The sequence below is a fragment of the Zootermopsis nevadensis genome, unplaced genomic scaffold, assembly GCF_977971745.1.
Source record: "Zootermopsis nevadensis isolate Lab colony 2312 unplaced genomic scaffold, Znev_1.0 Znev_ptg000004l, whole genome shotgun sequence".
NCBI classification, from domain to species: Eukaryota; Metazoa; Arthropoda; class Insecta; order Blattodea; family Termopsidae; genus Zootermopsis; species Zootermopsis nevadensis.
Genome location: NW_028259136.1, coordinates 4,503,300 through 4,526,840, shown reverse-complemented (window position 1 = coordinate 4,526,840; position 23,541 = coordinate 4,503,300). Strand labels below are relative to the sequence as shown.

The 23,541-nt window shown below is 37.9% G+C and overlaps 2 protein-coding genes across 5 annotated transcripts in view; one reads left to right on the top strand and one right to left on the bottom strand.

Moving 5' to 3' along the window:
- The window catches only part of TfAP-2 (transcription factor AP-2), a 470,810-nt gene that overhangs the window by 40,522 nt on the left and 406,747 nt on the right, over window positions 1–23,541 (bottom strand). The window contains exons 9-10 of one of the 2 annotated variants that reach the window (XM_087342921.1): window positions 18,070–18,125; window positions 11,548–11,701 (exon numbers count right to left, since the gene is read on the bottom strand). In XM_087342921.1, coding sequence (XP_087199047.1) covers window positions 18,108–18,125 — 18 coding nt within the window. In that variant the 3' untranslated portion in view covers window positions 11,548–11,701; window positions 18,070–18,107. Of the gene's footprint in view, window positions 1–11,547; window positions 11,702–18,069; window positions 18,126–23,541 lie in introns of those variants that run through there. The other variant, XM_087342920.1, reaches the window with a different exon arrangement.
- Dpp10 (Dipeptidyl peptidase 10) overlaps window positions 1–23,541 on the top strand; it is a 73,193-nt gene that overhangs the window by 38,955 nt on the left and 10,697 nt on the right. For 2 of the 3 annotated variants that reach the window (XM_022071077.2, XM_022071075.2), the window contains exons 3-13: window positions 1,533–1,746; window positions 15,234–15,328; window positions 15,512–15,586; window positions 17,721–17,773; window positions 19,013–19,224; window positions 19,768–19,934; window positions 20,170–20,276; window positions 20,568–20,691; window positions 21,259–21,488; window positions 22,457–22,728; window positions 23,054–23,393. In XM_022071077.2, the coding sequence (XP_021926769.1) occupies window positions 1,533–1,746; window positions 15,234–15,328; window positions 15,512–15,586; window positions 17,721–17,773; window positions 19,013–19,224; window positions 19,768–19,934; window positions 20,170–20,276; window positions 20,568–20,691; window positions 21,259–21,488; window positions 22,457–22,728; window positions 23,054–23,393 (1,889 nt within the window). The remainder of the gene's footprint in view (window positions 1–1,532; window positions 1,747–15,233; window positions 15,329–15,511; window positions 15,587–17,720; window positions 17,774–19,012; window positions 19,225–19,767; window positions 19,935–20,169; window positions 20,277–20,567; window positions 20,692–21,258; window positions 21,489–22,456; window positions 22,729–23,053; window positions 23,394–23,541) is intronic. The other variant, XM_022071079.2, reaches the window with a different exon arrangement.

The following is a 23,541-nucleotide window of genomic DNA, read 5'->3' as shown; positions in this document are numbered from 1 at the left end:
TTCAACCACAGCTACCGCGAAGCCAGATTAATAACATTCTCGACGGTCACGAGCCAAATAGCAATAGCCAAATGATGATGTTTGCGTGTTTATTTGCAATGCAATTTTAAACCTGACGCAATTGTCTTTATATGGAGGATTAATTATCTCTTTATTTGCTATTCACTTAACGACACTCTCAGTACACTTTAGCCCATCGCAGTGAACACACTGCCTAGGGCGTGAGCAGTGGTAGCCCGGGAACTGGTATCGTGAGTTCGAATCTAGCTCAACACATAGATGTTTGTCCCGTCTTTCCGCGTTGTGCTGTCCTGTGCGTGTAGAGACCTTGCGACGGGCTGATCACTCAACCAAGGAGTCCTAGCAAATGTCTAAGTAGCTTACAAACCACCCATATGTGAGGTCAAGGTCCTTCAAAGTCTGTAAGACTATACATCACGTTGTTTTTATGATAATTAATAAATTGGAAAGGAGATGGATGAAGTTGTTGTGGTTTTAATTCCTTAAACAGGACGAGAAACCATAAGCAATTCTCGCATATTTCAGTTCATATAAGTGTTACAAAGTATTCAAAGGCGTATTTGTAGATTCTCGCAAAACAAGCAGGATTTATGGTTCCCACGGCGGATAACATGAAGATGGCTGTCTTCTGGTTTCCAGCTCCGTGTACTCTGGTAGACGTTTATTGACGTTCCAGAGGTACGCCCTGATAATAAAGGCACTTTTGAAACGTCGGTAAACGTTTACCACACTACACGGCGTGAAAACGTAGAAGACAGCAATCTTTATTCTAAAAACATTCAATTTAAATAGTGAGAGGTATGCATGGATATGAAAATAAAATGTTAAGCTTCGTGCTATGACCGAAGTTTAATTCAGGTGTAGAGGTGGTTGGTAATGCTACAGAACACAAACTTAGGTCACAGCATTGCTGGTAATAAAGCGATCAATTCACCTGTAGAAACTCTTGCTGCTAAGTAATTTTAAGGCAAAGCATTAACGTCATAACGTAATTAAGAACGTCCGTCATATTCAGTGTAAATTTGCGATGTTAAGTACCACATTAATGTACTAATTAATCAGATAGTTCCTTAGGCGTTCAGCGATTTTCTGATACGCTTAAGGGCTCATACTTCTGCCAGACAATTTTAATGCAAATAATAATTTAATAAGGCATCTCCATAGCTACTCGATACATGTATTTGTTCCTTCAAGACCATGTTATGATAACATAAGTGTTTGAGTTCCATAAGATAACTCTCTGAGATTTTCTTTAATTAGTATTCAATCCAGCCACTTCTAAGTTAACGAGCTGTTATTATAATTTAATAACAAAATCCCCACAGGCATTCGGCTAATATCTGAGAGGCATAGAAGGGTTTTCTACCTACCAAGTAATACGAAGAGAATCCACACACGTTATGCTTTACTAAGAGATCTCAGCTTATATCTGACAGACTTGCACTTCAATGAACAATCTTATGCCTTCAGTTAACTTCTGTACATGCCTGATAGATCTTCCTTTATGTCAGGAGTTGGTGTCAAGCAATCCTAATCAGCGCAACTGGCGTGGAATCCTGATCGCACTTCTCGTCATTGTGATCGTGCTGGCATTGATCGTGACGTCAGTGGTGCTGCTCACACCGCCAGATGATGGCCCTAGGGTCAAAGGTCACCGTTTCAAACTGCAGGATATTCTGGGGCACGAATTTACGCCGCTACGTTTTAACGGCAGCTGGGTCTCCGGTGAGTATAAACGGTGTTAATATTAGCACTAAGTACAGGAATTAAGTTGTCCCTTGGGAAGCAGCGAAGTGAATTTGATCAATACCTAAACTGCATCTGCAGTTGCAGGTCTAGGCGGAAAGATGACACCGGAAAACACGCAGAGAAACTAATTCTTATCCCGTCTACAGAATAGGCAAGTGTCTTAGGAGAATTAACAGCCTACGGGCCCTTTCTCATGCTCAAAAAAAAAGGTAGATACTGAGTAAAACAGAAGTAACAGATTCTCTGAAGCATGTAACTGGAAATGTAGTGACGCACAAATGCACAATCTAAGCGTGGATCTTATCACCATCTAATACAGTGGTTTCTAAAGGAGGCCTGTAGTTCTGAAACTCTGCAAGGGTTCAGTCGATTTCGATGTGCCTCCACTGTTTACAATTGTAGCAATTTCTTCTATCTGAAAAATTACTCTCACATAGTCGAATGATAAGCATACTCAGCGCTCCGTTTTCAGGAGGTCTCCATTTCAAATCTCAGTCCAGAAGCAGGCTATCCTGACAGGTTGTCGTTTTCCCAGTTCCTCAACACAGTTCAGCAATATTTCCTTAAAATAGGCCATGGCCGCAACAGACCAATTCATAATTTACAGATCACACTGCAATTCAATAATACATAGTCCAGACAGTTGAAAAAGTGTCAATCGATATAGTCACATACATTTAGTGTCTGTTCAGAAGTGAGATGATTATTACAGGTTTAGATGCATGTAGCTGACAAGATCGCGTGTGTGTCTAAAAAGAAGAAAAGTAACGCATAAGGAAGAAATGGAAACGTTGATGGCAATCCACTTACATAAAACTGTAGAGAACAATGTATCGGGGATATAATTTATACAAGTCTCTCTTTAAAAAGTATTTTCAAGTAACGTAAGCGGCCGAATTCACGTGTACGTAATAATTCCGGTGAGTTCGCTCGACTGGCTAGAAATGACTGTTATTACAGATAAACGTGTATTAATTTGAAATCGCTTATGACGTCAAGCCTTATTACGTCAATAATTTTTAATACCTCAGGGAACATAAAACCGAAGTTGATAGAGTGTTTTTATAGGTAAGCTCTGCTGTTTGTAGAAGCAAAAAAAATACATTTTCTATGATGTTGGACCAAAGCTTCTTTTTATGGCGAAAGATAATATTTGGATGCAAGGTTTGTAAAATAAATGTTTCCTACCTTAATCAATTATTATTTTATCTCCGATTGTATGGTTACGTACGGAGTTGGGTCTAATTTATTTTCTTTGCCATGATTACATTCGATTTTCGCGTGTGTTGCATTAAACTTGAATTAATAATCATAAATTGCAGTTAACGAAATCAATGTTCTCGGAATACACAGTCTATGAAAATAATTATATAGCGTATATAAATTGGGCGATAAATAAGAATAGATAATATCTAATAACATTGTGCATTTCCAGCTAAGTGATATATATTCTTCCTTCAGCAGTTCGCAATTCATTAGTTGATCGACGTACTTCCTGCTGTTATGGAAACTACAGCCACATCACTGTCATGCAAAGACATGTCTAGAGTCAGTTGCAGTTTACGTCCTCGTAAACAGTTCCTTTAATGTTAGTTGTAATATTTCCCCTTCTATTTCTAGGTTTCCTACTTTATATCTTCGCACGAAATTTCCCTATACAAATACATGCCCTAGATCTATACACATCTTATCCCCTTGCAAGCTTCATAACGCTGTTGATTTATTCTTCTCAATTTAATCAAATAATAACAAAACGTCATATTTATACAAGCTGAAAATCCGAATTATGTAATTTAATCTGTTCCCCATTACTTAATCTTCAGGCTTTTAAGCACAAATTTTGTAAGCATTTCTCATATACCTGTATTCGAAAAATGCCCCGACCATATAATTCTTAATGATTTTATCACCCTAATACTCGGCGAATAGTTAAAATTAATGATCTCCTCGTTATGTAATTTTCAGCAGTAACATAATTTTTTTTTAAAAAAACTGTGTAATGATGACACGCACCGCAGAAAAGTATGTGCATCGAGTGTCGTTGTATAATACCATCAAATGTTTAAGAAGTTTAAAACTCTGCAGAGTATAATGTAGTAAGCATCCAAAGATAGACCTATCATGTAAACACAAAATATTACACTATGTGTGTGAGTTGGAAGTCCGGAAAAATGAGGTAAAGAAGTTGTTTTAATAATATGAATACGAGAGAGAGGAAGATCTGCTGCAACTCTTGAGGGCCACGTTTATTAAAATCTGCGTAAAAGATATAGGCCTACGCTAAAATAATGGCGAGGGAAGAGTTACAGCGGAGATTTTTTATCGCGAGAGCACAACAGGTTTAAAAAATGAACTTAAAATATTGACTGAATCTCCTTTAATAAACAACTCCAAAATTAAGAGAGCGCAACATATAAAGTATACTATTTACAAAATATGAAAAAGCATTTTAACAACTAATACGATGAAAATTATGACGTACAGTTACAAAAAAGAGGACATCGTAAATGCAATGCACGGTTGCTACGAACAAATACAACTGCTGGATCGGAGGGTGGAGGGCCCTGTTCACACATTGCCTATCCTGTTTGCATTTAGGACGCAGTAACAATGATGGCAACAGAAATGCGTTGAACCTTTCCCTGCTCATATCAATAGGCTTTACAGAAACTGACTAGACAAAGTAACAAATATTTACGAAATAACGTGAAATTAAATCTTAAAAACTTCAATAACACTATACGCGTTTCGAATGCGCGTCATATTATTAAGCGAGAATCAATATTCTTTAATACTCCAGCTTAACACTGACGACTACTGCTTCCTATAACGATGTAGCATGCTGGGAAAAAGTCGTGGCGTATTTTAAGTTTCAGTATCACTAAATACTTCCACAGTACAACGTGTGATTCGAGGCTCACGCTGCAGTTAAGAAGTGTTAGTAGAAACCAACGTTTCGGAGGAACATACTCCATAAATCTTCATTGATGAAGACTTAAAAATGAAGACAGAATATTTCTTCGAAACGCTGGTATCTACCTGTAAGCCCACATGGCGTCACAAACCTGAACAGCACTAATATTCCCGAATACAAGGCTAGAACGTTACCACTATAATAACTTGTTCGGCGAGACGCTGACAGACAGTATCTAGAGATAAGCATGGATCCGATCCCTTAGAACGCAAATCACATTTTGAATCAAAAAGCGAAATGATTCAGCACGGTATTTACTGAAGAAGTGTTACTTTTTGACACTTTATTTTGCTATGTTTCATAATTTCTGTTAAAGCTGCAGGCAGATTCCAATGCTTTATAAATACACTGTGAATATAAAGCAGTATAAACAAGGTGGATTCTATAAATGACATTTTATGATACGTTTGTAACATCAGAATACGCGCAGTAATCAACAAAATGTGTAAAATGTTTTGATATTCAACAGCTATTGTAGGAACCTTTTGTAAATTGTAATGGATATATTCATTTATTTTCAGTAGTGTGGGGAAGGGGGGGTTACAAAACACATTAAGCGCTCTCATGTATGAATTAATGACTGCATGAAATTCAGATTCACGTCCGACAAAATGTTTGTTTAGAAATAACGAGCACAGTCAAAACACGAAGTACTCGGTTCGAATCACAGCTGAGGTCTGGCTATCTTGACTGAAGTTTCACGTGATTTCTTTCAAACCTTCCAGAGAGACAGAACATCCTCTTACATTCACAGTTATCCTTTACATTCGACTTTACACAACCTTACAAGTTGATACAAAGTCGTATAATAATTTAATAAGAATTATGGAAACGACAGTAATACCAACGGGTTTATAATGTACATGCAGAACAGTGAAAACTACTTACATAAACTTCCAAGAAGTCTGTCTGTCTGACTGTTCACTTTATGGGCAAGTATAATATGTTCACTAATTCCAGAAACTTGGAAGTATTTAGCGTTTATTTTTATTACGCAAGAACCTCCCGATAAACAATTGTAGAACTGAATAATTAACATAACTACAACATCGCCGTCTTGCCTCTGTCCTCAAGAGAATTTTCAAATTTATTTTACGTTTTATACATCGGATTCATTAAAGGAAACCTAAGCCTATAGACAGGCTACTTTTCCAAAATATTCATCTTAATATCATCTCATCTACACATATCGTCTCGCAAGCGGTCTCTTTCCTTCATGATCCCCAACCATTTTTCAATTTCAGACGAAAGTTCATTCTGAAATATTGCTTTTGCCCTAGTTTTGTGTAGGTGTGGAAGACATAAAGTGGAGAAACGATCTTCTATTTGTAATGTTCTATTCGAAACTGCAATCTTATGAAACTCTTAGTACAATATCAGCGCTTTATGGCATTAAGCACTTGGTACAATTCTACGGTACTCTGGCCTGACCTGCAAATGCACCCGGCGCGACCGAGAGGTGGAACCAACAAACTGCAGTGCTGTACTGCTTACGAAAAGACAATACATTATGAAACATGGTCTCGTTGTTACTCGAGAACCATGCTTAGAAAGTCTTGGAGAACTCATTTAATTTGGGGCTCTTGTATCGGGTCGTGTCGGCTTTATCGATTTAACATTAACCTTCCGCCCTCAATTTCTCTCCGGATTTCTCCTATCCCTCGTTTTGCTTCTCTCTTCAATCCCAAAATCGTTATATAGTAGCTACAAAGTTATTAAAAGATACATACAGGAAAGTATTTCCGAATGCAGTTACAGACACCAGGAAGCCGATCAGGCTATCACAGCAGTAAACCGACTGACTTATATTTGAATGGTGTCCGGGTGGAATCTCTGCCTCAGCTAAGGCTGTTCTGAACCAGGCATTTCATGATATGGGAATAAGGGAAAAGAAAGTCCCTCCCGTACTCCATTCTTCTATTCATAATCAAGTTATTTCTCATTCGATGCCAGTTAATATCTCACTGGGAACGGACATACCAGAGAATGTAAAATTTCTGGTTGTCACGGCGGTGAGTATGTAGAGATGGCTGTCTTCCGGGTAGTTGGTAGAAGTTTATAGACGTTTCAGAGGTACCTGCTGCCTCCATCATCAGGATGATGGTGCGATCATCGCCATGATTATAAACGCAGAAAGCACCTCTGAAACGTCGGTAAACTTCAACCAGACTACACTGGGCAACAACCCAGAAGACAGCCAACTTCATTGACACTCATTACTGAATCACGGATTGTCTCGCCACGGTCGCCAGACATCACACCCCTCCACTTTAATTTCTAAAGCTACGTCAAGGACGACGTTATGTTCCTCGTTTACGGAAAATGCGAGACAGAATCAGCGACGCGATAGTGAGCATAGATGAAGTTATGCTAAGTGGAGCTGGGGGCAAGATTTCATTCTGAAGGGACGCGGAAGCCACATCGAGCATCTGTGAACAAAAGCGTGAGTGCTGGGTCACTGTTGTGGAGAAATTATTTTTCCGATAGCGTTATAAGCCTTTACATTTATTTTAATTTATGATCAATCTTTATAATACGTGAGGACACTAGTTTATCCTGCTTCCTCAATTTCTTCATTTATCAAATGCCTACTTCCCCTTCGCTTATCTTCGTTCTTGCCAGTTACCTTCATTTATAATTCCCTCACGAGAGTAAAATTCATGAAGTGTGTCGATTCATTTTACTGTAGATGTACGGATTTATCAGCAAGCATGAAGATTCGGTTGTATTCTATGGGCCTACCTAACCGTACTCAATAATTCATTTCAGAGAATATTTTGAAAAATCGATAAATGAACACCGCGTTTTATTACTGCAGTTATAAATCAACTACCTGTTGACATAAATGTTATTCTTTCCGTCACGAAAGAACTACTTTCGAACATAACTTAAAAATGATTTACTCGTAACACCCACCCCATTACGTACGACTTGGATTCTTTGGTTGGATCGATAGGACAAGAAAGCGGTTGTTCTAAAGTGTCTGGTCATAACTAGTATCCTATAAACCGCCATCTTGTCTTTAGGATTTGTAGTGAATCCAAAAGAACGATGTAATTTTAGCTTACTCTAAAAATCACATAAAATTTAAAATGTTTACAACGTGGCAGTAAACATCTGCCCATCGGCATGTCTGACCCCATAAAAACTTAATGTATTTACATTAGATTTTGCATAAAAACTTTTGTGATAAAAGTGTGCAGAAAAAATATATATTGTTCATTACGGCAAAATATAGCCGCGCTGTTTTAAAATTCTGTTACATTTCTCTAAAAGCACTAATCATAACATAAAGACAGACTGTATAACAAAACACAATTGTCATTAAAATCCATCATCTCAAACATTTTTATTCATCGGTAAACATACTTGCCGAAAATACACGTATGACTGCGAAATACATCTCAATTGTTAAACAGCTTTGAGAACAATATTATTTTAGCTGCAATTAATGCACAAGAAGACCAACAAGACATCCAAAAGGGGAAAAGAAATGCAAACTTCGTTCACACTAAACTGGACTAAGATACATCTTCCTACCAACATTACAATAAACTCTGATTTTCAGGCCATTATTCTAGTGCTAATGTTAAATTAAGTACACTGCAATGCAGCTACGCAGTGGTACTTTCACCTCTGTAAATAACAAAAAATGAAGGAAGATAAGAAACTGTAATGAGACAATATCACTACAAGACTTCATGCTGTAATACGCAACAGACAGAGTAAAATTTACTTCAGCCTTTCGCAGAAACCAAACTAACCTGATATATAACATAAATGTAATTTATATAGATAAATCTATACATCGTAAAAACATCCGATATCGATATACGGTTAGCTCATCGATATATCACTTGATACTTATATTACTAAAAAATAAATAGTTAATGATAATAATATAATATTGGAAACGAGAAATTAATATTTATACTACTACCGCTAATGTCACTACAGTTACTTCAAGTAATAACGATAATAATAATAAAAAGCCATAAACACCTAATCTTGGCACTGACACCTCGAAACAGAACGTTTAATTCATGATGAAACTTTAAATTGCAACGTAAATTTATGTACCACAATTTCTAATACAAACAATGGAAAATTACAAAGCTTAAGACTGGATTTGGATGGTATAACAATTACAATTTTTCCAAATAGATGGGACAAATATATATCGATATGACCACCGATATCGATATAATACGTTATATCGACAATACACAAACACCAAAAGAATATATGAATATATGTGATATAAGGCAAACGTACTGAAAAACAGAGAGATACCAATTTGTTGACAACGCTTTCTTTCTTTCGAACTATACCATATCGAACGTACAGCACGAAGGCCACTAAAATAAAAAGCCTAATGCAGTTGCCAAGTACGAAACAGCCAATCCTATACGCCAAGGCAGTCAGGATTTTCTGTCTTTCTTCTCAGACTATCCTGCAGAGACGCGGCAAACTGCACAGCAACTAGGCCTCTTAAACCCTGCAAATCCAGTCACATTTCAAAGCAGATAGCTCTAAAATGCAAATAGGCCTATGCTTCTCATTCCCTCGCGTAACGCACCAATTAACTAAACCCATAGAACAAAATTTACCTTCAAAAATCGATACTAGGGCACCAACTGTCGATCTTCGCTCTACAGGTTTATAATTACATGCTCTCTTCTATTATCTACCTTTACACATAAGAAAAGTTAAGGTGTAGTCAAATGAAGGAAACAAAATTAACTGAACTGCGTGTGACGCCAATATTTGATTATAGTTATGAATTTAATTAATTATTACTGAAACTGAAGGTTTATTTATGTTCGCTAAAGTCAATTTAAAATAGACGTTTTTCATCTTTTTAAAAAAATGCTAGAAAAATCATTTTATGGAATTTCTTCTCAAGTATTTGACATAAGTTCAAAAGGTATTTATGGTATTATGTGAAGTCGTAGTTAAAATCAATGTGAAGGAAATTTTAAAATTTTATGTAATTTTTATTAAACGTAGTTTAATTATATTTTAATAAATATATTTAACATATAACTGCTTATTAGATTACAACCCCTTTCTTGGATATACAAGATGAAATAAAAGTGAAATATAAAATACGTAAGAATCATAATACCTTGATGAAGGGATTGCCAAATATAGGCAAAGGGAAATATGGATAAGGTAGTGGGAAACGTAAGACGACCAACTCCTATCTATTCACTCATGAGTTTCAATTTTCCACGTTCCCTATCCAATAAGATAACTTCTCTTCTGTGATAATTTTCGTATGGCTGTAGAGGATTGAATTACATCTATGCTCTGCAGGTATAGTTAATGGAATTAATGTAGACGAGTGTAAATATTATCATGCACTTGTCAATTAGCTCACATCGAAACATAAAATTATACATTGCATAAAAATGGTAGGGAGAAGTTGGCTTTGTCTTAGTATCATCAGAAAGCTAAGTTCAACTAGCGAAGTTTGTGTAACAACTCCATTCTATCAGATTTAGTAATCAAATGGGACCTTTCTCTACTCTGAAGCAAATCATAAATTAATTAAGAGCGCCGAAGTCAAGTAGGGTGTGGAAATTGTGTTCCTATTGTTACACAAAATCGAACAGAAAGAAATTTCCATTCGATATACATAAACAGCGCTAATGGAACCGGTAGTGTATACAGGGCGTGCGAAAGGATGTTGCTCATTTTCGTGGTACATGGGTGCATTATAGAGTAGAACGCCTTGTGTTCTGACTGTACACCATATATATCGTACGTGCCAAGACCTGACAGCGTGTACTTTTTAGCCCCGAGTGCTATCTAAAGACGTGCAGCTGTACGTACTGACTGTGTGGGTGTAAAATTTGCTGATCGAACTATTTATTAACTTCTCAAGAAGACCTCTGCTCCGTGGCGGTAGCTATAAAGAATTTTACCTGCCGATATGACAGAAGTCTTACTAGAAAAGACTCTATTATAAATATGACGCGCTTATGCTGACACCCTCTTCAGTTCATTCTACCACAGGGAATAGGCACACATGTCATCTGTAGCAGCGAGTTTTGAGATTCTCACGGCGATGAGGACGGTGTTCTTGTTCTGAACTTTAAGGCTCTGTAAACTCGGAGGCAGATACCAACATATCGGAAGAACATAGGAGGTCCCGAGTTCAAATCTCAGCCCAGAGATCTGTTCTCCTAGCTGTCTTGACTGAGTCTTTCGTCGTTTTACTCAGTCCTTCCAGGCAAATGTCGTGATAGTACCTGAGAACAGGTCATGAACGCTTTCTTCCTCATACATTCCGATTTATCATTCACAATAATCTTGCTGTATTTTAAGGATGCTACGTAAATTCAGCAGTTGATAAACGGTCATAAAATAACAATAAATAGTACTAGAAACTGATATATCTAAATGGCGTCATAATTCGCTTCAGTCTAATACTTTCTGCGTGCAACTTAGGAATAAACATTTATTTGTATATGGGTTCATGATGTCTACGTATCTTATTGCAATTCCCGTGCTTCGTCGTTCTCTTGAAAACCAACGAGACGAAACCAGGAAAAAACATGTTTTCTACGGTGCTCTACGATCCCCGGGAGCAAATGTCTAGTTCACTGACGTGGAAATAAACCGAGACATCAATTACAGTCACACTGTAGCGGGGAAGTGTCCTTTTGCATTTATCATAGAGACGAGGTAGATGCAGCATGTTAGCATAGAACCAATGGCTTATAATGGCAACATTATTAACGACTCCACAAACTTTTCTTTATTATTTCCATTTTATTCTCCTTCGACCTTTCATTCTTTTTATCTATCATTCCGATATTCTCTCTTTTCTTTAGCTTTCACTCTGTCATATACTTTTTAAATCAGCCGTCGATGAACGTCTTGTGTGAACGTGTTGTCTACTGTACTTCGTCAGGCTTAACGTCAACTCCGAAGTGAAATTGTCTGGATCTGTATTAACAAAATACAGGGTGTCCATAAATTAGTGCACGATTTGAAGGGCGCCTATTTATGTATTTATAACAGACACGGTGCAGCCACGGTGGTCTAGCGGTTAGAACGCTGGCCTTGTAATCCTGGGGTCTCGGGTTCGATTCCCGGCGGTGCCCGAATTTATAGCTTGCGTTGGGCAAGGCCGTGGTCTAGGAAACACAGTTTTTTCCTACGGGGGCTTCCCCGGTTTCTCCGTGGCATCGCAACAATTACTCCATTCACACACAGAAGAAGGCAATGGCAAACCACTTCTGGATCATCTGCCAAGAACGTATATGAACAGGTCCCAGTCCGAGAAAAGGATGGAAGGATCCTGTTCATATGGACCTGTCGTCAGACAGAACACTAAATAATAATAACAGACACAAGAAACGTGTGTACTAAGAAACAGTCACATGCTTCCTTTTCATGTAGAAGTTCATGAAAACATTTTCCCCACGATTCAACTCGAGAAGTGCTGGACGGATTTAGATACAATTTAGAACAAATATGTTACTGGAGGATGTCTTAAATGAGTTCTTTTTTTTAATTTCCTACAATCGGTAATACCAACATGATGGTGGGATCGACACTATGGGCTGCCCTAAACGTACAATTCAAGCATGGGGCGTCTTCCCTGTTTCATATCCATATTTTGGATGAGAAATTTGGTACTGTCGCAGGTACCGTTGAGCCACAAGCCTAAAGCAGAATTTCATGTGTTACGCGCTTTGTAGTTGATGCATTTTCCTTCTCAGCTCCATTCTATACAACAACTTTGCAGGTTGGAATGGTAACAACTAAAAATGTGTAAAATTTCCCTACTTTGTATTCGTTATCGTTATCAAAATAGCAGTTGTTTACAGTTTAATTCTTTCACGTCCTCATCAGAACTCAGTCCGACTACATTAAAATCACAAAAAAAAGTGAGGCACAATAAAGGAAAAATAAACAAATATGAAGGACGGAAAATACTTGCAAAAACTCTAATAAATGAGTAAATAAATTTCGTCCTTTTTGGTTTCTCCTATATTGAAAAAGTAAATCATATTTGGTCATGAGTCGGTGTCAGTCTAGCGCTTGGAGAATTGCTTTATATTTCAATACGTTACTCCCAGCGTTTTGAAGTTCAAACAAAATACAGGCCTACTGGATACGGTAGAATACGATATGTCAAAGTAGTATGGACCTCAAAGGGTTAAATCTAGAATTACATGTTTCATGGAAGGACGCTGCCAGTTGAAACAGAATTACAACACAGCTGCTCATGTTACGAAAGTAAGCTGTGAGCAAACTTTTGCAAGAATACCGCCCGAACAACTAAAAGATTACGTGGTAATTTACACTCCTTCCATTATTTTTCTACAACTAGTACTGTGTACACATCCATCTTCGTGTGTCATCCAAAGGGTATTTTGTTAACATCTCTTAATCTCTACTCCACAAGGTATGGAATAAACCATATTAGATATCGCTTAAAATATGAACAATTTTTAAACTGAATATATCGATCGAGTGATTATCATTTCTGCTGTTAAAAATGTATTGTAAAATTCTACATTAACATGCAGATGTTCAAAACTGCAGTGCTTCATACAAAAGGGTATTCTAAAAAGCAAGACCTAATTTCTTCTCACGTTTATAAAATCTGTTATTGGTGAAATATGTGTTTCTTTTGATGACTTTATATCTTTCACGGCCCACAAATGACGGGTTTCGTGCAAATAACCAACCACTCCTAACCTCTGCTGTCCATTATCTACATCCTGAGGTATTTTGCCAATAGGGACCGCCTGCTTATTGATAAATGAATATCGGGACAGCTTGTTCAATATAGTGCAGTGAAGGATAGCGATTTATTACAACCAACACGACGGGCTTGAAGTGCGGATAATATCAGACACAAAACTGATTTATTTTCGTGCTTTTATTAGAATTATGGGGTCCCGTATAATTAGTTTTGACACAAGAACGAACAGAAACACATATAAGTAGTAACCTCACTATTAATGAGGTTTGTGTTGATTTGTGTTGGAACTGTAAAACAATAACAACTGTAGCCTAATTTCCATATTTTGCGAGGAAATTATATTACTTCCATGTCAATGTGTTTGTCCCAAATAATAACTTTTTGGAATATCGGATATATTTTCACATCCACCAGTGGGCACAGAATGGATTATTAGCTAATTATTAATTTATAGCTCCACATGGGACCACAATCTACAATGAAAACACTTATCTCATTTTTTTAAAAAAACTTCTTCATAATGACAAATAAAGCAGGTTGGGCCAGTGGTGAAAGTTTTAATACATCTAGTTGGAGTCTTGGCAGGACCAAAATCTATTCTAATGCAATTTTGTGGTTTTTCCTGTCCGACCAATAGGCCTAACCCGAAAGAATACGTTTAAATGGGTTAAGACCACTTCTCTCAACATCCATTACAAGTCACCGCACACAACAATGCTTCCGCCGAAAATGACGCCAAATAACACAAGCAGTTGATTCAGAATATCTAAATAAGTTATAAAAACAGATATACAAGTATGAATACAAAATTTAGTATCATCAATTACATTTTTTTTTGTGTTCTGTCTGACGACAGGTCCATATGAACAGGATCCTTCCATCCTTTTCTCGGACTGGGACCTGTTCATATACGTTCTTGGCAGATGATACAGAAGTGGTTTGCCATTGCCTTCTTCTGTGTGTGAATGGAGTAATTGTTGGGATGCCACGGAAGCCCCCGGAGGAAAACTCCGTGTTGCCTGGACCACGGCCTTGCCCAACACAAGTAATAAATTCGGGCACCGCCGGGAATCGAACCCGAGACCCCAGGATTACAAGGCCAGCGTTCTAACCGCTAGACCACCGTGGCTCTCCTAATTACATTACAGGAATTAGTTTAAATTTAAAAATTCAAAGGCAATTATTTATTTTTGACATTATAATTGCATAATTTTATATCACAAAGTAATATTAATTATTGTATTAAGTTCGCTTTATAAAAATTAGCCTACACGAATTATACTGGGAACAAGTGAAGCACAATTCTGACTAGTTCATAAAAATATATCAGAGAACTGAAACATATGCGTAAACACGAAATGGCCGAATTTAAACATTCATTCATATGCTCCGTACGCCTGTGCCTAGGGCCTACGAAACAAAAATGCAGAGATCTTAATCCAGCCCTGCCCTGTTTGTAGGGTTAACTGCCTCGTGATACGAGGCATCGAGTTGCCAGCATTGTTTCGCGTGGCGTCCCTCGATTCGGAAACTTATGTCGGCGTCGGGTTATACGTGTCGTGGAATTACAATGTTCATCTTGACTTTATTCAGAATTTCACGTCGATGTTGGTAGGACAGGCGTCTCGAAGCTCGCCTTTTCAGTAGCTCAGATTATATAGCGTCTAATGAGACGTTGATAGTGAAGAATGATGTGGAACGCGTAACGTAAGAAAGGCCTTACTATTAGCTATAACTATCATAATTATTTTATTTGTCCAGGCGAGGAGCTGGTGTTCAGGGACCAATGGGGTGGCATCAGTCTGCTCAATGCTGCTAACCTCACAATACGATCGCTTATGACCAACCAGACTTTTGTAAGTACTCGCAGAATTTTCTCATTTGTCCAAGTTACATGCAAAAATTCATTTTGGAATTCCCTTTCAGTCAATTAAAACAAATGCATTTAAATAATCCAAAGCTGAACGGAACTTGTGAGTGTAAGGCGTAAAAAATCAAATAAAAACTAAATACGTAATGTACAAATTATTTTGTTTCAGAAACGGTTGAACCCAGCAAGATTTATCATGTCGCCCGATCACCGATTCATCCTTCTAGCGCACAACATACAAAAGGTACATACATTATAAATTTGAAACAACCATTTGTCTTTAAGTCTATCTAAAAACGTAAAGACTGACACGAACAAGGCCATAAAATTGCCTGTTTTTTGTATGCATGTCAAAACTGGCTTCTTACAGCTTCATAATTTGCACTGTTGATAACATATTAACAAGGTTATCAAAAGAAGGTGATGAGATGGACAGCGTATGCAGCATGCATGCATGGATCCTAAGAACTGCATGTGAGGGTGTGGATTTGATTCCTATGGTTCAAGATACGGATCAGGGGCAAGCTTTTGTGAACGTGGTAATAAACCTTCGAATTTCTTAAATGGCATGGAATATCTTGACTATGTGAGCGACTATTAGCTTCTAAAGAATGATTCTGATTAATGCAGTTAGTGCGTTATACGATGTTCATAATTTATCACAAAGCAATTTCGCTCTTACGAGTTCTATCAACAGGGAAAGTCACAAATGTAGAACTAGTCTATTTCACAGGAATAAGAGAGAGAGAGAGAGAGAAGGAAATTATCTTAAATGTTTGTGGTACAAAATCACGCACCAGGGAGCACTTTAACTTAAAGGTGGTCTATAAATAAATGTTCACGCAATTCTGTAAGCCTACATCGCCATGCCCTTTTTAGGACTATAATATCATGTTTTAGAAGGAAATTCCGACTTCTCGAGGAACACAGTGCACTTCAAGATACTCTGGAGACAACGAGTTCCTCCTTCCTTCCATACCAAATCGGAATTACAACCCAGCGAGCATAAAAATCAATCGACATCGCTTTGAAAATAAACTCAATTCTGGCACCGTGGTTTAATAAAATAGTTGCTTCTGAAACATGCATTCATGAAAATTTAAACCAAACTATGACTCTATTTTCTTTACACTCTGATGTCAAGTTTCAAAATATTGCAAGTCTACATCGACCTACGTACTTCTGTTTCCGAATACCCGGAATTAACCCGACTTACTATCGTCATTTCAGTCTCTTTCAGGGCGTTCTGAATCAGCAGCCCTGCTCTGGAGTGACATTTGTTAAACTGTGCATGTTAAAGCAGTTATATTCATATGACAGAACGTCCTTGTATACACATCGTTATAACCAATTAATATACTCCAAGCACATACGAGTATCTGTCTTACAAACTCTACTATAACTTGTAACTTTGATGCAAATTCCTATTTTCGTCACCCATTAAACTACGCTCCCCCTTATGCCTGTTTGGGGAAGTATGCCCTATTCACACAGACACGGCCGCTCCTTTCACAAGTACACAAAGTGTGTATTAGTGTCACTGTTGGGACAGGGGTGCAACTGAGCCCCTATCGGGCCATTTATCAACCCTTCAGATGATATACGAGTACATGGGAGCAGCGGTGGAATGATACAAGAGAAAACCGAAGTACTCGGTGAAAAACCTGTCGCGATACGTACCACTTTGTCAACCACAAATCCCACATGGACTGGCCTTTTCATGTAATATTGTAAATCCGTAATTAATTTTCTGATACGTGACCTCCTGTTGCTGATCAACAGAAAACGAATTTCTGCAGTTTCTATCCTCCTCCTATTTTACGTTACTTCCCAGACTTCTGATCCGTATGAAAGAACTTGGTGCGGAGACTTAGTTTCGTGTTCTCAAGAACTTTACTTTTAAATTTCGTTTCACTGGATCATTTCTACTCTGGAATAGTATTTACCGTCTTTAGGATCATTTTCAAATAAGATTTCTGATACCCTAGCTATGTAATTAATTAATACACTTTATGCTCTCTCTCTCTCTCTCTCTCTCTCTCTATATATATAGCTCTTTATGTATCTTCCTAAATCTAATCTCGGTGGAAATAATAGTTTCAGGTTAGTTTCTGAGAGTCAAGCCTCTACTACTTTGTCATTTGGTATAATAAACGTGTTGAATTCTGTAAGTCATATGATTTTGACGCAACTGAAAGACCACGAATTATTGATATTATCAAAATTCTTATAAATATAAAATCGCTTTCTGAAATATAGTTTAATCTTTCACGATTACACAAAAGTTCATTTACCGTTTGAGTATCAGTATAGTGAAAACTTGTTTGAACTGTCACGTGCGTAAAATAATTATTTCTGCTATTTTCTTCACTTTACAGTTATTTCGACATTCGTACCTGGCCCAGTATTCAGTGTATGACATAGCAACAATGTAAGTACAAACACTATTTCCAATTCACCCGTCCTTACTTTTGAAGAATTGTTTCTACAACAATAAATTCATATTCTGCCCATCACATCATGTTGAAATAATATTAAAGTGACTTTGTTAAGTACTGTACAAATTACTTAAGTCACTGACGTAAATGCAGAGAGAATGGGCTCTCCAAGAATGCGTGTTAAATTCAAGCGAAATTTTTAAGAGGCTTGTTTACCGTCCACAAGGTCAAATATGCATCAACCACAACCAATATTCAAACTACTAATGAACAAATGAAACAGACTGACCTTTCTGCATTGCATTCTGTACTCTTGGGTAGCGTTCCTCAAAGTATATCACTGCCCTGCAATGAAACACATCCATGATAAGTATAGGTGGTATAAATCAGTGGTATTCAACCTGGGGTACGCGAAGACATCTTAGGGGGTACGTGAAATTTAAAAAATATATATATCTTATTTTATGATAAACACTGAATAATCAGTAATGTAATTTGTTTAATTTATTTTAGATGTAGATTATATACTATGTATAACTTGAATTATACACCAACAACTTTGGGGGTACAAAGTTGAAGAGAAATTATATCTGGGGGTACTCGAGCAAAAAAGGTTGAATACCACTGTTCTAAATAGCAATAAAACTATTATAAATATTTAACAGAATCTCGTGATATCATCATTAAATAATTGCTATTTATGCACCGTAGCATGGCATAAGTTCTTATTTCTGCTGATTTTTAGGGAAATCCTTTAAGAATAAGAATGTGTTAATATGAACCTTGAGGTATAAAATAAACATAACTCTGAAAGGTTTCAACAATTGTGTGTTACATTCAATATTCTTGTTTTTCTGGACTGTATCCATTTTTTAGTATACTAAAATAACGTGACATTTCAGGGGCTAGTTCTGACCCTGTCTCTAGGTGATAAAACCTACTCTGTTGGGTCTGCTAGAAGAGGTTTATCCCAGTCCAGCTTTGTCTGTTGCTAGCATTTTATTTATTTATTTAATGATTAATGAAATGGAAAGGATTTGGAAGGAAGTGCTCATGACGTTTTCTTAAGCTATTATCCTGGAATGTCCAGACATCTGTAGGAAAACATTATAGCACAAAGAAAAGTGTAACTGCTCGAGGGAGACATGAGGTTGGTCCACAGGACTTCTCTTAGCCTCAGTACAGACAGATTAAAGCAAGTGGACTAAAAGTGTCATAACTTGATTCATCAGGGACACTTTCCCGCTGACACCAACGCCAGACGAAGAGGGTCATCCATTTCTACTCCATGCTGACTGGGCACCAAGAGGCCACTCCCTCGTCATGGTGTACAACTACGACATCTACTATCTGCTCAGTCCCAGAGGGAGTCAATCTTACAGAGTTACCAATAGTGCCGTGCCTGGGATTGTCAGCAATGGTGTCACCGACTGGCTATATGAAGGTGACCGTATCATATATGTATATACTACAAATTCAATAATTCTTTCCGTTTTGAAAATAAATGGCAAATTCCACAAAAGACAATGCTATGTACGCTACTAGGACTCTGCTCCAAGAAAAGGCTGCATGGAGTTAGGGAACCACTATTCTGTTACAGTGACAACTGACTAGGGGTGGATGCCCAGGGTTCAATTCTTGGAAGTGAAGAGTCCGGAATATGAAACTAACCACTCAACTACAATTAGAGCTGAGGTTAAGAATACGTATGCAAAGTTATACCCCCACTCACCCATAGTACTATGCTGAATTAAGCACCAGAAAGAACTTAACTTTCTGACTTGTACGTCTCTGGTATAATGTTTAATCTTCTTCTTTTTCCGGTTTAACAATGTTTGTACATTTTCCGGTATCCTTTACGGGTCCCCAACTTTTTTTAGTTGGCTCGAACTATGGACATTCGACAGGACTCCTTGGACGAGGGATCGGCCCGTCGCAAGGCCTCTACGTATGATGTTTATTTGCTGTTTATATACTGATGTTACAGAAGAGGTACTCAGTAGCAACCAGGCACTGTGGATGTCAGATGATGGACATCTCATGTTATATGCAACATTTAATGACACGATGGTGGAGGAACAGCGCTTTCCATGGTTTGCAGTGCAAGACGAAGGAAAACTTTACCCAGAAATACGCAGCCTACGTTATCCAAAGGTCAAACAGCTATATCTAATTATATTTGTGTACATGCATTTGCGAACATAGTAATGAACACAAAGGTTCCATAAAAGATAGATAATATCTGGAGTAGCTCAACATACTGTCTGTCAACGGAGTTACAATCGTAATTCTTCATTTAGACATCTATCGCACATACACGTAAATGTATAGTAACCACTGATCGGCTGCTATCGACACTGCTTATACGTTATCCTGTTTTGTTTCACAGCCTGGAACACCAAATCCTTTAGTGTCATTATGGGTAGCAGACCTAGCTGATCCAAAGAACATACGCACAAGAGACCTTAAACCTCCAGGGGCATTACAACACACCAAGTAAGATTAATCAGTTCATAACAGAACTCAAACAATAAATTAGACAGTGACAAATATCTTTAACAGTACAACAAAACCTCACTAATTCAGACAATGCACAAACTCAGTCCGTACCAACAAGTTGTGCTCATAAATTTCTGAACTTGAACGATGACTTAGAAAGCAACATTTTGTGTTCCTGTTTCCACCAAAGTTCTGCAAAGGAATTTCCAGCTTAAGCTAAAGTTTGTGTCTGAAAATAACATAGTTGAGTGATAAATGTTTGCAATGCAATTTTATTAACTGTTGCAGTGAATATTACTTCACAGCAGTAACATGGGTGAGCGTAACCGAAGTATCGGTCGTGTGGATGAACAGACCCCAGAACCTCTCTATAGTTACAGTCTGCAAGAGTCCAATGTGGTACTGTCAAGAGGTAAACAACCACAAATATAATAAATGTCAACTGTAAAAGCTGTTCCTTGTGCTTCGCAATACAACAAAACTAATGACAATACTGAATTCTTGCAGCTATATGCCACTGTTGCAGATGATCCGCTGTTTGACTAAAAAAACGTACAAGTTAAAATGGACCCTTACAAATAGCAACACTTAAAATAGATTCAACTGAATGAAAACATAAATTGTAGTACTAGTATAATAGAAGTTCTAAATTAGAAACAAAAAGTGTGACAAAATTTAGTATGGATCTTTCAAAATAAATTTAAGCGGCCCATCCACGTACGAGTTTGGCTCGCGAGTCCGGCTCGGCTCGGTTCCATTGAGCCAAACTCCTTTGTGGGTGGGGTTCACGAGCCGAGTCTGCTATGCGTGTGTGGTAAAATATATCCGAGCCCGGCTCAGGAGTCAAGCTCGCCGAGCCAGACTCGTACGTGGTTGGGCCGCTCATTAGTCAAAATTGGCCTTATCACTTGCAGGCAGATGGACAGTACTATTATTTTAAAAGCAAAACAGTTATGAAAAACTAATGTTTCTGTTCCAGACACAAAGAGTAAGTGGGGAAGGCCATGGCTGGGTGGATTCACAAGAAGCACCTCTTTTCTCATCAGACGGCAACAACTACGTTACAATATCACCTGTTCGTGATGGGCATGCGGGCTTCTTCAGACACATAGTTTCAGTTAATATACCCAAGAAAAGGGTACTACCACTTACACACGGAAAATTTGAAGTGGCTAAGATACTAGCATGGGACCATACTGAAAATTTAATGTAAGTTCGTACATGACAATTAATCAGGATTAGCATGTTTGCAGAATATGTACATTTAAATTATTTATTTTTACACATACTTTTCCACCTGTTATGCGTACTACAGAAGTGGTCAAGAGATCAATAAATTAGGGATATAACAAAGATAGACGAGTGGGAAAGACAGAAAATTGTCATAAAAGTAGAGACAGGCCATGGAAAGAATGAATGATCATGTAATTTATTGAAAAATGTACAGAACCGTTGTCAACATGCTCAACTGAGTACGTAATATTACATTACTTCCTAAAATTTGTGATGTCAATTTGAATCAGTTGTTAACAATATTTAAACAAAATACAAATTACTTAAAACATATTCAAATTATGTACCACAATGATTAATAATTCTAAACCACACTGCTCTACGTAGTGTGCAATACTGCGAGAGACAGTGATTATAGATAATATTCCAAATTTGGACATAACCTCACAACAATCTTACATAATTCATAAGTTGCACTTTTGTATGAAAGTAGTCACACTGTTTTATCGTGAAAATAATGGTGAAATATGATATTCTCCTCAAATTAAGGAATGGAAATTATGTAAGTAAAATATGTTGTGATGGGCCAGGATAGCTCAGTCAGTATAGTGACTAGCTACGGGATGGACTCCCGGGGTTCGATCCCCGACGGGGGTAGAGGATTTTTCCTCTAGCCTCTGCGTCCAGACCGGCTCTGGGGCCCACCCAGCCTCCTCTACAATGGGTACCGGGGTCCTTTCCCGGGGGTAAAGCCAGCCGGGGCGAGATGCTGACCACTCATCCCCATCTAGTGCCGAGGTCAAGAAAGAGAGGAGCTATACCTCCACTCACCCCACGTAGCGGGACAAACTTTACTTTACTTTTAAAATATGTTGTGAGATTTTATAGATATTTCTCATCCATCATGTCCATCATGTAAGCAGTAACAATTCCTTCCACTGCAGATATTACTTGGGCATACCAGAAGGACACCCTGGACAACTACATTTATATCGAACAAGTTCGTCATCGCCCCGGGTAGGAGTGCCTCTGAATGCCCCCCAGTGTCTCACTTGCCAACCCGAGCAACCGAGCCACCATCCATACTCGGCATATTACGCATCCATGGCAGGTGGAAGGTCAGGAGCTAATAGTGAGACAGAATCCGAAGAGTGGGGGGAAGGAGATGATGAAATATCACCTGCACCCACACAATCACCTCTGCAGAAGAGAAAGGGTTCGTTCGATACACTGCTACATGAAATACATTCAAAGAAATACATTATTTCTTCCTAAAAAATTTAATTCTTATTTCAATGCTACCCACGTAATAAAATTCTCAAGTTTTTAAAACGCAACCAAGGGGGTTGGCAGTCAACTTGATACTTGTCACTGCGAGAACCTGAAATCTCACATAACACATAACTGAGTGAGTTATAAAATGTAGACGTTCAAAGAACTTGAAGAAAAATTAAGTTACGAGAAAGATTTTATAAGTCTGTCTCCCCAGTGACTGTATGACCTTGCTTTGTTATTATATTTGATTAAACCATGAATTCTAGGAAAGCAGAAACAACGGTGGGATGCGATGGACGTCCTGGTTCAACCGTGCCAGTACCACAATGTGGTATTCAGTCCAGGACTAAATTATTATGCACTGGAATGCCTGGGACCTGGCGTGCCAACGGTACAACTTTATGCTACACGGGGAACCGCTCCAAAACTTCTTGCCACATTACAAAATAACACACAACTAATTGAGAGGGCTTCCAAAATGGCACTACCACAGGTTAAAACATTCCCTGTTCAAATATCAGGAGGATACAACGCGCAGGTTCGACTTCATCTGCCCCCCGGACTCAGGGAAGAAGAAATAACACGTTACCCATTAGTCGTACACGTGTAAGTATTATTCTACAAAATTATCTTCTGTCATTAAAACATATTATCCCTTTGGGGTTCATACACAACACCTGTTCTAAGAACATGTAACGAGACGTCTTTCACAGCAGGATGTGTGTTTAAATCTTTCCAAAACCATTTCTCAAAA